Below are 16,136 nucleotides of genomic sequence, written 5' to 3'. Positions count from 1 at the left end.
TGCTGATCAAAAGAGCAGCAGAGGGACAGGCAGCTTTGATGGGTCATCCCCAGCATATAGACTTCAACAGTGCAGACGTGGATTTCTGGTTTTCCCAGTAGTCCAGAGCTGAGTTACCCAGGGCCGTGGAAGAGCTCTGCTGCTCTGAAACACGGCCTCCGTCTCTGAGGCCAGGGCACCTGCTTCGTGTCTTGTGGGCCAAGAGAAAGGGCCGCAGTGGCTTCATGCTGTCAAGGTGTGACACAGCAGTGGCACACACAGCACTCGGCTCACATCCCAGTGGCAGAATGTAGTTGCTGGGCTACACCAAACCACAAGGAGATGGGGAATGGAGCCTCCACCAGGGCTAAACAAGACTGCAGTGAGATCGCAAGCCGCATGCACCGCCATGGGGCTGAAAGATGGTGCAGCTGCTGTGGAAAACAGCCTGGCAGTTCTTCAGAAGGTGAAACGGAGTCACCTTAGACCCAGCAATTCCATTCCCAGACATATACTCAAGAGAAGTGAAAACATTTGCATATGCAAAAACATGTATGCAAATGTTCACAGCAGAATTATTGATGATAGTCAAAAAGTAGAAACAACCCAAATATCCTGACAGATCAACTGACAATTTGATAAATAAAATTGAATACTTCCATATAATGGAATTTTATTTGGCAATAAAAAGAAGTGAAGGACTGAAATGTGCTATAGCGCGAAGCTTGAAAACATGCTAATGAAAGAAGTCAGTCCCAAAAGACTGCATTCTGTGTGATTCCATTTATATGAAATGTCCAAAATAGATAAATCTCTTAGAGTGAGAAAGTAGGTAAGGATTGTCTGGGGCTGGGAGGCTGGGGGGCAGCGGGAAATGGAGAATGACCCCTACCAGGTTTGGGGTTTCCCTTTGGGGTGACGAAACTGTTCTAAAATTGATTGTAGTAGGTCGAGCATGGTGACTCTCACCTGTAATCTCAGCACTTTGGGAAGCTGAGACAGGTGGATTGCTTGAGCCCAGAAGTTCAAGACCAGCTCAGGCAATATGGTAAAACCCCATCTCTACAAAAAAAAAAAAATTTTTTCCAAAAAATTAGCTGGGCATGGTGACACATGCCTGTAGTCCCAGATACTCCAGAGGCTGAAGTGGGAGGATCACCTGAGCCCAGGAGGTTGAGGCTGCACTGAGCCATGATCATACCACTGTACTCCACCCTGGGTGACAGAGTAACACCCTGTCTCAAAAAAAAAAAAATTGGTGAGGGTGATGGTTGCACTCTGTGAATATACTAAAATGCACTGGATTGCACACTTTATGTGACTGAATTGCATGTGAATGATACCTCAATAAAGTGGCCACTCCCATCCCTACCCCCTAAAAAGACTGAGGGAACAGCTGGCAAAAGGGCCCCACTGAACGGGGGATCCACCATAAAGGTGCGATTGAGAGACAGCGAGGGTGGGGAGAGGCGGATGAGCCATGGTCTGCTTAGACAGGTAGACAGCACGCCTCGCACCAGGTCCCCAGAGCTGCTTCTCCTGACTCTCCTTTTCTACTAAAAAGACTGTTTTTGTTTTGTTTTGTTTTGTTTTTGGGTGACAGATTCTCACTCATTTGCCCAGGCTGGAGTGCAGTGGTGGGATCTCAGCTCACTGCAGCCTCTGCCTTCTGTGTTCAAGCAAGCACATCTGGCTAATTTTTGTATTTTTAGTAGCGAGGGGGTTTCACTATGTTGGCCAGGCTGGTCTTGAACTCCTGACCTCAAGTGATCCTCCTGCCTTGGCCCCTCAAAGTGCTGGGATTACAGATATGAACCACCACCCTTGACCAAAAGCTGTTATTTCTTTCCTATTGAGCAAAGATGAGAATGAAGTGTCCCGTCTTCTATAAAAGATCAGTCTGGGTGTAGCTGTTATTGGGTGGTTTGGGCCCACATTTGAGTGTGGTAAGTGGCTTTAGGACATTTTAAATTATGCTTTCTGTCCCCAGGAATGGACATTCTGAACAGTGCCATAGAAAATCTTATGACCTCATCCAACAAGGAGGATTGGCTGTCAGTGAACATGAACGTGGCCGATGCCACTGTGACTGTCATCAGTGAAAAGGTGAGAAGGAATCATCTTTGACGTTGCCACGTCAGGGTTACAGTAAGCGTTAGACACAGTGGTTTTCTGTGGAAATTAGAAACATAGTCAAGGCTGGAGTTGTGCATGCTTGTGAGTAAGATGACCTGCATTTGAAAGATTTTGCCCTTTGTCTGGGTCTAAGTCTGTGCATACCTCTGTTTTCCTGTGGTCTGAGAAACTTCTCTTCTGTCACTGCAGATTCTGTCTTCTTCATATGTCCCAGAGACTGAAATTGCTTGCTAGAGGTGATTATGTGATGCTAGCAGTCACACTCTCTCAGGGTGGAGGTGATTATGTGATGCCAGCAGTCACACTCTCTCAGGGCGCCAGTGTTTCCTGTGCTGTGTGATCTGGGGCTAGGAAGCAGAAGATGCTTCCGTTCGGGAGAGTCCTGTGACTCTGTCAGTAGCAGACGGGGCTATTGGTTGTCTTGAGCGCAGCCACATTCGCCTCAACCCAAATTAACCCAGTTTCATGGTTGAAGACATTGAAGCACAGAGAGGCCCCATCATTTGCCCATCGTCACACAGTTGGATGCAGTGGGATCAGGATTCAAATCAGACAGCCTGGCCCAGACTTGTTCCCACTTTTTTATTCTGCCTCTGAAGCACCTTCCATGGAAAGACCCCCCAGTCTTCAGCCTGCTCCACAGCCGCCCAGTTCACTCTGGAAAGAGGGCAGGGTGCTGACTGCCTGCCTCCAGCTGGCCATGCTGGGCTCTCCTCAGCTCTTCAAGCATGTCCCACCCTTCCCTACCCTAGCATTGTCACAAGCACTGCTCCCTCCATGCTCCACCCTCTGCCTACCCAGATCTCCTCCGCAGCCTCCTTCCTCCTGAGAAAGCTTCCCAGCCTCTCACACTCACATACTCTGCTCGTTAAACACTCCCAAGGCACCAGAGTGAATATTTAATAAGTCAAGATGTTAATGATCCAAAAGTCAACATTTTGGATGTGTTTATTAATTCAAAACTTGCATATGGTTCTTGCAAAGGTGGTGGTGTTCATCTCATAAGAAAGAATTCTGAACGTTTCTTTACACTGCCTCATACGGATCCCAGATGGACACCAGTTTGCAAGAAAGAAAAAAACAATTTGACAACTTTTTGTTGACTCGGCAGCTTTTTGTTTTATGTGGTTTTAGATGGAAATGTGATCAGTGTGCTGTGTTTAGTTTGAGTAAGAATCACTGGATGAAGAATGATACCATGAATCCCTTTCTTCTGGTGCTCTGGGGCAAATGGGTTTTGGGCCACTGGGTGTCCTGTATTGGGCAAGGTGTAAGAAGTACAGACAGCCTTGTTCCTCCCCATAGTGAACTCACAGGCACATGGCATAATGGAGAGAGAATGGGACACACATCACACGACAGTAGTGTACCGCAGAGCCAGAACCACCTCCGGAATGGGGTAGCCACGTGGTAATGACCTCTTCAGACATTTGGGCGAGGTTTCACCTTTCGAGAAAAACACGGGTCCCTTCTGAATTCGGTCTGGCTGTGCTTTCTGAATACCAGTTCCCGTGTGCTGCCACGCTAAGCTTGATCCTGGGATTTCCTGATTGGATGCTGCATAATGTCTCTTGCAGAATGAAGAGGAAGTCTTAGTGGAGTGTCGTGTGCGATTCCTGTCCTTCATGGGTGTCGGGAAGGATGTCCACACATTTGCCTTCATCATGGACACGGGGAACCAGCGCTTTGAGTGCCACGTTTTCTGGTGCGAGCCTAACGCTGGTAACGTGTCTGAGGCAGTGCAGGCTGCCTGCATGGTGAGTAATCCTAGTACAGGCTGTTGAGCCCTCCTGCCTCCACTCATCTTTAGTATGCCATACACTAGAACAGAATCTCCCTAAAGTAATTCTTTACCTTATAACACTCTCATTCCTGGGACCAGAATCAGTTGTGATAAACAGATTACATATCAAAAGGCCAGGACTCCTGAAAGAAATGGGGCCAGATAGAGGCTCCGATGATCTTCACAACCACAGACTTGAAGACTGTCAATTCTTGATCCCAAATCAATTTCATATGTGAAATGTTGTTCATGCATGAATTGGTACAGTTTGGATTCAGTTCAGTACTTTAAAAAGAAATACAGTGAATGACTTTTATTTCCAGTGATTGCTTTCTGTGCACTATTCTTGTATATATATATGTGTGTGTGTGTGTGTGTATATGTGTGTGTGTGTGTGTGTATTTTTTTTTTTTTTTTGAAACGGAGTTTCGCTCTTGTTACCCAGGCTGGAGTGCAATGGCATGATCTCGGCTCACAGCAACCTCTGCCTCCTGGGTTCAAGCAATTCTCCTGCCTCAGCCTCCCAAGTAGCTGGGACTATAGGCGCGTGCAGCCATGCCCAGCTAATTTTTGTATTTTTAGTAGAGACGGGGTTTCACCATGTTGACCAGGATGGTCTCAATCTCTTGACCTTGTGATCCACCCGCCTCGGCCTCCCAAAGTGCTGGGATTATAGGCGTGAGCCACCGCGCCCGGCCCTTGTATATTTTTATATCTATTAACTCAGTCCTTACGACAACTTGTTAGGTAGTTGTTCGTTCTGTTTTGTTTATGAGAAAATAGAGACTCAGAGAAGTTAGAGAATGGGCCTCAGAGCTTGTCAGTGACAGAGCCGAGCCTGGATTCAGCCCTGAATCTGCCAGGTAACAAAGCCAGAGCTCTTTACACCATATGAATACTATGGAACAAACAAGAATACCTCATTATTCCTCCAGCAGATGTCCTTTGTGCCCCTTTACGGCAGGCACTGCAAAAGTTCTAATAAAAATGAGGGAACTGGGCTGGGTGTGGTGGCTCACACCTGTAATCACAGCACTTCAGGAGGCCAAGGCAGGCGAATCACTTGAGGTCAGGAATTCAAGACCATGCTGGCCAACACGATAAAACCCCGTCTCTAGTAAAAATACAAAAATTAGCCGGGAATGGTGGTACACACCTGTAATCCCAGGTACTCAGGAGGCTGAGGCAGGAGAATCACCTGAACCTGGGAGGCAGAGGTTGCAGTAAGCCGAGATTGCACCATTGCACTCCAGCCTGGGCAACAGAGCAAGACTCCATCTCAAAAAAAAAAGAGGAAGCTGTATGAGTGTGCACCAAAGCCTATGGGCAGGTTGGTTCTCGCAGCCGCAGGTTGGATGCTGGGCCTGAGTTGGAAGGAGGTGTGGTCCAGATCTTGGCGGGCTTATGATGGTGTGTGGAGGCCTGATTTTCTTCAGAGGGATTGCTAAACCTGGGGTTGAATTGATTGTGTTTAGATTTATTTATTTAGAGACAGAGTTTTGTTCTTCTTGCCCAGGCTGAGGTGCAGTGGTGCGATCTCAGCTCACTGCCATCTTTGCATCTGGTTTCGAGTGATTCTCCTGCCTCAGCCTCCCAAGTAGCTGGGATTACAGGCACTTGCCACCACGCCTGGCTAATTTTTTGTATTTTTAGTAGAAACAGGGTTTCACCATGTTGGCCAGGCTGGTCTCAAACTCCTGACCTCAGGTAATCCACCCGCCTCAGCCTCCCAAAGTGCTGGGATTACAGGCATGAGCCCCCTGGGTGCCCAGCATGTATTAGGATTTTAGAAGAGTATCCAGCAAAAAAAGAAGGTGACAAAGTAGCGGATAGGTGGGAGGGACAAGGCTGAGGTGGCAGTCAGCGAGGAGACCAGTTACCTTCTGCAGATGGGAGAGAGGAGGAGTGTCCATGCCAGGAGAGTAGCACTGGAAACAAACAGGAGCAGAGGCTTCGAGAGGCCAGGGTGCCTGGCCGGGCAGAACAGTGCATGTGGAAGCCCCTGTGCTTCATTTAATTCAGCCCCGCACTCATGGCTGGAATCTGGGGCCTTCAGCATGACTGAAATACAATCCTTGCATTGTAGAGCTCAGGTATAGTGGGGGAAACACAGAAACCCAAACTCTTTTACAGTGTAGAAAATGCTATAAATAAAAGCATGAGGATCTTCACTTTCAGCCGGCCATGGTGGCACACACCTGTAGTCCCGGCTTCTCAGGAGGCTAAAGCGGGAGGGTGGCTCGAACCCAGGAGGTCGAGACTGCAGTGAGCTGTGATGGCACCACTGCAATCCAGCCTGGGCGACAAAGCGAGACCCTGTCTCAAAAAAATGAATAAGAAAAAGAAGTATGAGACTGTGCTGGATTGAAAAGTAACTGAGAGGAAAAAGAAGTGGAGGCCCTAAAGTAGGATAATTTACAAAGTCCAACAGTGAAGGGACAGCTAGAAGGCCGACACTGGTGGGTTTATTCTTTATTTCAGGATAGGAGAGGCCTGCCCTTTTTGTTTGTTTGTTTGTTTGTTTTTTAAGAACTGAGGTCTTGCCATATTCCCCAGGTTGGTCTTGAACTTCTCCCTGGAACTACAAGGGAGCACCACCATGCCCAGCTAGGTTTTCTCTTGCGGAAAATGGTGGTAGATATAGAGCCAAGAAGGCCGGACGCAGTGGCTCAAACCTGTAATCTCAATACTTTGGGAGGCTGAGGCGGGTGGATCACTTGAGATCAGGCGGTTGAGACCAGCCTGGCCAACATGGTGAAACCCGTCTCTACCAAAAAATACAAAAATTAGCCTGGTGTGGTGGCATGCACCTGTAGTTCCAGCTACTCCAGGAGGCTGAGGTGGGAGGATCGCTTGAACTTGGGGGTGGATGTTGCAGTGAGCTGTGATTGCATCACTGCACTCCAGCCTGGATGACACAGTGAGACCGTGTCTCAAAAAAAAAAAAGCCGAGAAGAGGGACTTAGCCTCTGAATTAGTTACAGATCTTTTACTTTGAGAAGATGCGAAGAACCAAGAATGGGTGGAGCTTAGGGAAGGGAGCTCCCTGTCCCCCACCGCAGTCCCCCACACAGCACATTGTTAGGTTATGAATGAAGGGCAAGTATGCACCTGCAGGCCCAGCTCCTCAGGAGGACAAGGTGAGAGGACCCCTTGAGTCCAGGGCTTCGAGTCCAGCCTGGACAACATAGAAGGGTCCTGTGTCTAAGAAAAATGGTAAGAGGATGAAGTGGAAGAGCAGATGGGAAAGGCGAGGCACGGGAAAAGAGCCACGTGGCCTTTATCCTTTGAAATAGAGCAGGAAGGAGAGAGAAGGGGAGGCCTGGCATTGAATACTTGTTATCTGGTTTCACACTTATCACCATCCTCTGTGACAGTGGCCAACTCCCCCCAAGAACTGTGGGGCCAAGATTCTAATTCAGACACCCTGAATATGCAGAAGCAGGGCTGGGGTAAGGGGAGCAGGGGCGGGAGAGGAATCAGGTGAACCCACTGACCAGGTGCAGGGAGTCGATGAGATAAAGAGCATCTGTGAAGAAAATAGAAAATGGGAGATTTCAGCCAAGCAAAACTGGATGACAACTATTTCGGTATTTTATGAAATTGAAACAGATCATAGCAGATGGTTTTAGTCATAAAATAAATGGCTTTCAGCCTTAATCATACATTTTAAGTGATAATGACAATGAGCTTTATCTCTTGGCTACAGTTTGTTTTCTGATTCTCAGATGCATTTTCCCTCTTGGAAACAATTTTACTCATTTGCTTCCTACTTTAACTGCATCACTGCAACGAGTGGACACAGCCCAGCCAATCTGGTATAAGGCATGCTAGCAAAATCAGACCATTCTTCCCTCCCACCCAATCTGAATCCAGGGTTTCTAGCTCAGGGGCTTCCTTCTTGGTTCAAATCTGCATGATTCTCCATCTGAAAGATACATATGTGAATTTATACCATGTAAATACCTATTGACACTCACATTCTTTTGAATCTACTTAATTTTTAGGCATATATTACAGCTGTGTGTTACAGGCCCAATGGAAGACATTTTGGCGAAAGTTAGAATAGAACAGAGAGGGATCCTTTATGAAATCCAATACTTAGATGCAGTTTTGATTCACACTGTATATACGTGATTACTGTTTGAAATTCCAAGTCCATCATCCTGTGTTGACATGTATAAGTCCGTGCTTTAGAGGTGTGTGGTTTGGGTTGTGATGTGGGCCTAGTAAGATGCCTTACACAGAGGAGACATGTAATCAGTCTTCATATTTCATATGCTTGATTTGAAAGGGGTTGTTTTGTGGCCTAAGGGATATGATAGAACACTGTACCATATCCCTCCCCGCAAGTCTTGCTTCTTACGGAGACATTAGCCTGTTCCATTACTAGACTAAATAAACTATTAATATTTAAGTTGATTTAAAAAAAAAAAAAAAAGCTGTGGAATGACAGTCCTCCCTTGGTATACATGGGAGATTGGTTCTAGGACCTCTGAGTATGCCAAAGTCCTGCATATTCAGGTCCTATACAACCCGCGGATAGGAAAAGTCTGCCCTCTGAATAATTGGGTGTTGCATACCAGCAACAATCTATGTTTAGTCGAAAAAAAAAATCCCCACATAAGTGGGCCTGCACACTTCAAACTCTGTTGTTCAAAGATCAATTGTATTTCATTTTTTTCATTATTGATTTTTAATTTAATTTTTATTTTTTGCGATGGCGCCTCACTCTGTGGCCAGGCTGGAGTGCAGTGGCGTGATCTCAGCTCACTGCAACCTCTGCCTCCCGAGTTCAAGCAATTCTCCTGCCTTAGCCTCCTGAGTAGCTAGGACTACAGGTGCCCATCGCCATGCCTGGCTAATTTTTTGTATTTTAGTAGAGTCAGGGTTTCATCATGTTGGCCAGGATGGTCTCTATCTCCTGACCTCGTGATCCGCCCACCTTGGCCTCCCAAAGTACTGGGATTATAGACGTGAGCCACCGCGCCCAGCCTATTTATTTATTTTGAGACAGGGTTCGCTTTATCACCCAGGCTGGAGTGCAGTGGCACGCTAACAGCTCACTGCAGCCGATAGAACACTACTATATCCTTCGCTCAGAGTCTTGCTTTTTACGGAGACAGCAGCCTGTTTCATTACTAAAGCAATTGCTTCAGCTCCCAGGCTGAAGCAGTCCTCCCACCTCAGCTTCCCAAGTAGCTGGAACTACAAGCATGTGCCACCACACCTGGCTGATTTTTGTATTTTTTGTAGAGCCAGGGTTTCACCATGTTGCCCAGGCCAGTATCAAAGTCCCGGCCTCAAGTGATTCACCTGCCTTGGCCCCCCAAAGTGCTAGGATTATAGGAATGAAACACCGTGGACTGGCCAGGTCAACTGTATTTTAAAGTATTTGGATTAAAAAAAATTTTTTTGATAAATGTTGACTTTATATCTAATTAAAGAATTATCTTCCCATTATGCAAAAGCAGGTAGACTACACTGTTAAATTTCTGAAGAGTGGGAATTATCCCTGGTGCCAGTGCTAATGGGTTTTTAAAAATCAATTCATAAAGATTGAGACTCGTATGTAAAATGTATCCTGAAATCTTAATACCTCATCTTTTTATTAAAGCAGGAATTAGGGAGGGAAAGAAACATTTTTGAATGCCTTCTGTGTTGCTAGGGCCTATTCCAGGCCTTCCACAAGCATTACAGTCATTCCTTATTTAATCATAACTCTGCAAACGGTTCCTTCTTCAGCCATTTTACAGCTGAAGAAACTGAGGCTTCGAGAGATTTAATGATTCACCTGGGGTTCACAGGTGATAGACCTCAGATCCAAACTGTGCCCTTTCTGCTGCGCTGTCGGGGCGCCACGAGCACTCGCCTAGGTTTGCATGTCTCTGATGAAAAACGTAATGAACACAGTCTTTCCCAATCCTTTCTGGTTTCATTAGCTCATTGACTGTGAGGCGTATTCATTGGGGACTATTAAGATAGAGGACACGTGGAGGGTGGAAACGGCTGGAAGAAAAGGGTGGCGAAAGCCGGAACCCCTTTGTTGAGCCTAATGATCTTTTAGGAGAATTTAAAGCACTCGCATTCAGAAAAAAAGAACTCTTGGATTTATGTGGAGGCACTAAGTCGCTAACCTTTGGGAGTCTGTGGATGATGACTTAAAGTCATCTTAAAGAAGAAGAAATAATATATTAATTACCTTAAAACATGTGTTGTTTTATTTCAGTTACGATATCAGAAGTGCTTGGTAGCCAGGCCGCCTTCTCAGAAAGTTCGACCACCTCCACCACCAGCAGACTCAGTGACCAGAAGAGTCACAACCAATGTAAAACGAGGGGTCTTATCCCTCATTGACACTTTGAAACAGAAACGCCCTGTCACCGAAACACCATAGCTGCCCATGGTAAAGAACTCTGATATTTACCTGAAGATTGACTAGCTACACTAAAGAAAATGAACTTCACCATCTGACCTTCCATCCAGTTGCTGATGCTTTGTCTTCAGAGAATTTACCCTTAACCAAGCAGTGTTAGACAAGCATGTTCTCTCGTCTTGCCAACATCATGTGATAGGAAAAGAAGCATGAATACTTTTTTTTGCTGTAAGTTACATCATGAGCAGTGGAAGGTCTTTTTCTTATTGTAAATATTGTGAACATTACTTAACTACACACACACACACACACAGAGGAGAATGTGGCCACACCCCTCCTAGTGAACTAATGCTGCGTCCTTGGAGTGAATGATGCCTGAGTTAGTTTCACTGTCTTCTTGACTGGATCTGTCACAAGCAACCTTTAAGTCCTACAACACTTTGCCCTATTTTCAACATTGGAGTAGGCACTGCATAGCAGATACCATTGAGTTGCTGTAAAAATAGGATGGCGAGTTTGTGTTTTCATTTTTCATAAAATTGAACCTGTGGGTTGACAAAATTGGCTGCTGGCATCAGTATAGAAACCAACTGGCAGCTTTCCCTGACAAGCTCTTTGACACATGGACACCATTTCATGTCTACAGCTGTTTGTGGGATGTTGGAAAAAAGTGAAACTTCAAAATTGATGAAAAACGAAATTTGAGGAATTAAAATCGAACAAAACTTAGCCTTTCTTTTCAGATGGTTTTCAAACTGATTATTTTTAAAAGAGATTAACAAAATCATAATGCATTTTGGGTGGGACATATTTCAAATTTCTGCCTTATATTGTATGGTGCAGCTAGAGAATTATAGTTCACTATGGCCATTCTCTACATAAACATTCAGATGAAATACTCATCAGCCTTTCATCCTTAGTTTGAGAATTGGCTGATATGCCATTTGAAGTTGATGAGATGTCATTGATATTTCCATCATGCACAATTATTTTAGATTTCTACCACCAAGTTATTTTTGCTAGTCCATGTGCTAGAGGTAAACGTTCTGTTGGTATTCTGCATCCAGCTCAGTCTCCCTCTGATGCTTTTTGCCCAGAAAGCTGTCTGTCCATCATGTATTGTCCATGGCAACAAATTACATTAGGTTGAACCTTTCCTTGAATTTATGTCTTTAATATTAGAATTCGTTGGACTCAACTAGATATATTTTTAAATTTATATTTTTTCCATTTTACTTTGAAGATTTGAAATTTTCGTATCTGAGCAAAGTCTACCTAGGAATAATGGACTATTTAACAAGTTTCCCCAAAACAGCATTTTCCTGCTCCTTTTTATGTAGATAAGAAACTTAGCTGTAAAGACATACAGATTTAGACTCTTGTTGACATTGTCGTTTTAAAAGGAAGTTGCTAAGGCGATCAATCTCAATATTAGTCTTGTTTACTTCTTTTTAATGTCAAAATTAACATTTACAACATCCAATTATAAAACTAATGCTTTCTGTTTATACACTGCTATGTACTTGTAAAATGCTTTCCACATTCTTTCACATTTGAGCCTTATAAGGTAGAGAAGGTATTAAACACACTTGAGAAGTAAAAATATGAAGTACCAAGAGGCTAAAGCCACTGGCCTAAGATCTCACCAAAGTTCATGAGAGAACCAGGACTAGGATCCACGGCTCCCGACACCCGTTCTTGCTGTGTTATGCTGCCTCCAGAATGACTCTGGGCATATACTAAGAAGAGCAGGTATGGAAAGATCTGTTGTCAGGCAATCTTAGAATTCCCTGTACAAGTGGAAGGAAGATGTCCAAATTCCTTACGCAGTGGTATTAGTGCTGACGCCACTGCCCTCTCTAAGTCCAGGACTGTTTTCCTACAATGTGCCTCAAACGTGTTGTAGAGGACAGGATTCCACATTCACAGCCTGTTCCATCTACAAGATTTTCCAGAGATGACGTTACTTGTGGTAGAGACATTCCTAACTCATGGTACTTAGCCGCCAGAGATCCTGATGGAATGAGTGGGTGGCTTTTCTACCTGCCATTCCCTTGGAATTCATGAGGGGTGGGGGGCAAGGGGACTGGAATTGTTGTTGCACCCTAATGTTACGACAAAAAATGATGCTACTTTAGAAACGCAATGTATTTTTCACCAACTTATATACTATTTAAAGTAACCAATGCCATCATAAGAAATTCCTGCATTAAGAAAATCCTTGCTGTGCCCTTTGAAAAGCTGTTCAAAAATCATTTACAGTGATCTTTCATCTTGGTCTCCGTAGTGAAACATTTTAGTATGATAAACTTCAAAATTCTAAACAAATGATCCACTTTTATATTGGAAATCTCTACCAGAACCCCCTCTTCATTTTTTAAGGCATACATTTGCTTGTTTTCAAGATCAAGAATACTGAGCTAGCTTTAAGTAGCAAACTGATTTATATATGCAATTATAGGATACATTAAGATGAATGATAGCCTTTACATATTGAAAACTTTACTGCAGATGTGTTGTTTTGAAAATGGCATTGCATAGTAAATGCAAATTAATTTTGTAAAATTATGTTAAACAGTATGTTCAGACACTTTCTGCCATGGCCAAAAAGTATGTATGAAAGTATGTGTGTATTTGCCTGTGAAAGGATGCCAATGTTTTACCTGATATCTTAGTGACACTCGGTTATCTATGCATTCTTTAGATCTGTGATTTGGTAAACGGGCAGCCATGTTCACGATGCCCTGTATGTCTTATCATATTTTTAATTAACCTGTTAAATACAGCTTAAAATATTTTTATTTTATTTATTCTATTTTTACTGAAATATACTGCATTATTGTGTTAATGTATTATCTTTCCTGGATATTATCTCCCAGTGTATCCAGATCTAAGTAATCTCAGTGAACTATACATGGCCTAAAAAGCGCTTTTGTAATGATTTGTAGTTACATTTCTATTGGGATATGTAGAAGAAAAGGCAAAATGCTTAAAGTTCCTTTTATTTTTTAAAAGCAGCTAGATAGACACAGACTTGCCACCTCATACATCTGCTCCTTGGCAGTGTCAAGGGGAATAGCCAACATGCCTATGGCTAAAAACTTTCCTTTGCAGACTAAAGCACTGCTTGGTGCTTCGTTTTTATACCCTTCACAACATGTGTGATTTCGTCTAAGAGAGATATACATGTCCACATGCCCTTTGTTTCCGCCTGGATAGAAGATCACTCATAGCTGATTAGGACCATTGTTTTTTGTTCGTCTGTCTTGTTGCATGAAGGGACATTAGACCCATTTCCATTAAAATAAGTTCTTGGTGATAAACTGTGGCACTGCTACTTCTTTTTAAATCCACTTTATGATTTCAAGATGGACACTGTTAAGATAACTCGGCACAAGGCCATTGCCTGGAAGCCCCAGAGCTTTCCTCCTTTTGTACGGCCTATTCCTGTCCCAGGCATTGCAGAACAAACTCCAGATATCATACAACATGGCAAGCGTTTCCCTAACTGATGTTAGCACAATTTAACTAATAAGTCCATTCGCTCTCTAGTTGGCCAGGCTTAACCCTAACACACGTCTAACGTGTGCTACACAGCTAGTAGAAATTTAATTTCAGCTTCAGGGCGAAGATACCTGCTCACGGTCAGTCCCTGGCCTCTGGAGCACCTTGCTTCCCCAGAAAGAACGCTTTGTTTCCTTTATGCCCCGTTTCCTGTTGACGGCTTTTACACATTTAAATGTAATTTGTTGTGAGAATAAATTTAGCTGCATAAAATGTTTGGCTCATTTATCTGACATCTTAGTCACATACACAAGGAATAGAAATAGAAATTTAGTGTCTCTGGTTATTCTTAAAACTTTTTAGAAATCACTTTAGTAATGGAACATTTTGCTTTGATTAGTTACTACGTATTTTTACCTGGTAAGAACTAGGAAGTAACTTTAAATTTTGAGTAATGACCCCGTACTTATTTGGTGATCAGGAAGGCCAGCTGGTCTCCCAGTGTAGTCACCAGCTTGAGTCTATTGTAAGCGGTCTTTCTAGGATTGTGATATTTCAGTGCAAAGAAGCTAATCACTTTCTTTAAGAACCTGATTATAAAGAATAAAGAATTGAGCCGGGCGCAGTGGCTCAAGCCTATAATCCCAGCACTTCGGGAGGCCGAGGCAGGTGGATCACAAGGTCAAGAGATCGAGACCATGCTGGTCAACATGGTGAAACCCCGTCTCTACTAAAAATACAGAAAAATTAGCTGGGCATGGTGGCACGTGCCTGTAATCCCAGCTACTCAGGAGGCTGAGGCAGGAGAATTGCCTGAACCCAGGAGGCAGAGGTTGCGGTGAGCCGAGATCGCGCCATTGCACTCCAGCCTGGGTAACAAGAGCGAAACTCTGTCTCAAAAAAAAAAAGAAAAAAAGAATAAAGAATTGAGGTATATTCACACTAAATCTAAAATGAAAGGTAACTAGAAAAATCAGTTGAATCTGGTTAGCTGAACTGTTAGGCACAGGAAGGCAGAAAATGGAAGTTAAAGCATGGCCCTGCTTTCTGTTCATCTTACACTTCCCCAGGGGTTTCTCTCTAGGCAGTAACAAAGAACAAAATTTCATATGGCTTCAGGCATTATAGAATGGTAAATAATTTCAGATTACAAATATAAATTTGCTATTGGAGGTACCTGAATGCCAGTAATTTATTTAGAATTTTATAACACTTTTCTCTAAAAAGTCCAAGAATATAAAATGCCAAATGAAATAATGTCAGTATAGTCAGTATTCTCCTTCACTAGAATTTTCTCATATTGCTTTTTCTTTTTCTTCAGAGTCTCACTTTGCAGACTAAAGCACTGCTTGGTGCTTCGTTTTTGGAGTGCAATGGCACAATTTCAGCTGACCTCAACCTCCGCCTACTGAGTTCAAATGATTCTCGTGCCTCAGCCTCCTGAGTACCTGGGACTACGGGCGTGCACCACCATACCTGGCTAATGTGTATATTTTTAGTAGAGACAGGGTTTCGCCATGTTGGCCAGGCTGGTCTCAAACTCCTGACCTCAGATGGTCCTCCACCTCAGCCTTACAAAGTACACGAGCCACCATGCCTGGCCTCATACTGCTTTTATCCAAAGGACTTTTCCCTTTTCACTCTACCAAAGTATTTGAATAACTGATCCTGTCCTTCGTAGAAGATTCTCAAGGAAGAAAACTGCAGTGTAATTAATGAATGGTTTAATTCAGAATCTTCACCTACTTCTAAAGAGAAAAATAATTTAGTGCCAAAATTCATGTTAGGAAATACTCAATTTAAGTAGCAACAAATTGTGACTTCAATCTCATGTTACTGTAGAGATTAGAGAATTATCCTAAACTATTCCACAACAATGAGACAATATCACAGAAAATACACTTGAAAATAAAAATCTCAGACCTACTACTTCTGGACAATGGAATACTTTTCAGTCTGGAATGGAGGAGGACCAGGAAAGGATAACTGATTCTTGTGATACAATGGAATTCTTTACTGATGATTTTTACAATGTTAAATTAAGCTGCACTGCCCTCCTTGAGGCATGGAATACTCTAACGCAGATAGAAATCTTGGGGTAAGAGGATGAGCCACACGCTGTAATTTTAGGGCAAGAAGATCGTATATGATCTTCAAAATAAGCTGAGCATTTTATATCTTTCTGTACTTTAAGAGTGATTAGGGCCGGGCGCGGTGGCTCAAGCCTGTAATCCCAGCACTTTGGGAGGCCGAGGCGGGTGGATCACAAGGTCGAGAGATCGAGACCAACCTGGTCAACATGGTGAAACCCCATCTCTACTAAAAATACAAAAAATTAGCTGGGCCTGGTGGCACGTG

The 16,136-nt window shown here is 43.6% G+C and overlaps 1 protein-coding gene across 15 annotated transcripts in view; it reads left to right on the top strand.

The window, feature by feature from the left end:
• APBB2 (amyloid beta precursor protein binding family B member 2) overlaps positions 1–14,051 on the top strand; it is a 410,561-nt gene extending 396,510 nt beyond the window's left edge. For all 15 annotated transcript variants that reach the window (XM_074396049.1, XM_074396050.1, XM_074396052.1 and 12 more), the window contains 3 exons: positions 1,970–2,085; positions 3,693–3,872; positions 10,128–14,051. In XM_074396049.1, the coding sequence (XP_074252150.1) occupies positions 1,970–2,085; positions 3,693–3,872; positions 10,128–10,295 (464 nt within the window). In that variant the 3' untranslated portion in view covers positions 10,296–14,051. The remainder of the gene's footprint in view (positions 1–1,969; positions 2,086–3,692; positions 3,873–10,127) is intronic.
• Positions 14,052–16,136: the final 2,085 nt, after the last annotated feature.

The sequence above is a fragment of the Saimiri boliviensis genome, chromosome 3 (assembly GCF_048565385.1).
Source record: "Saimiri boliviensis isolate mSaiBol1 chromosome 3, mSaiBol1.pri, whole genome shotgun sequence".
Lineage (NCBI taxonomy): Eukaryota > Metazoa > Chordata > Mammalia > Primates > Cebidae > Saimiri > Saimiri boliviensis.
The sequence above is the reverse complement of the archived record's forward strand: the minus strand, read 5'-3'. Positions and strand labels throughout refer to the sequence as shown.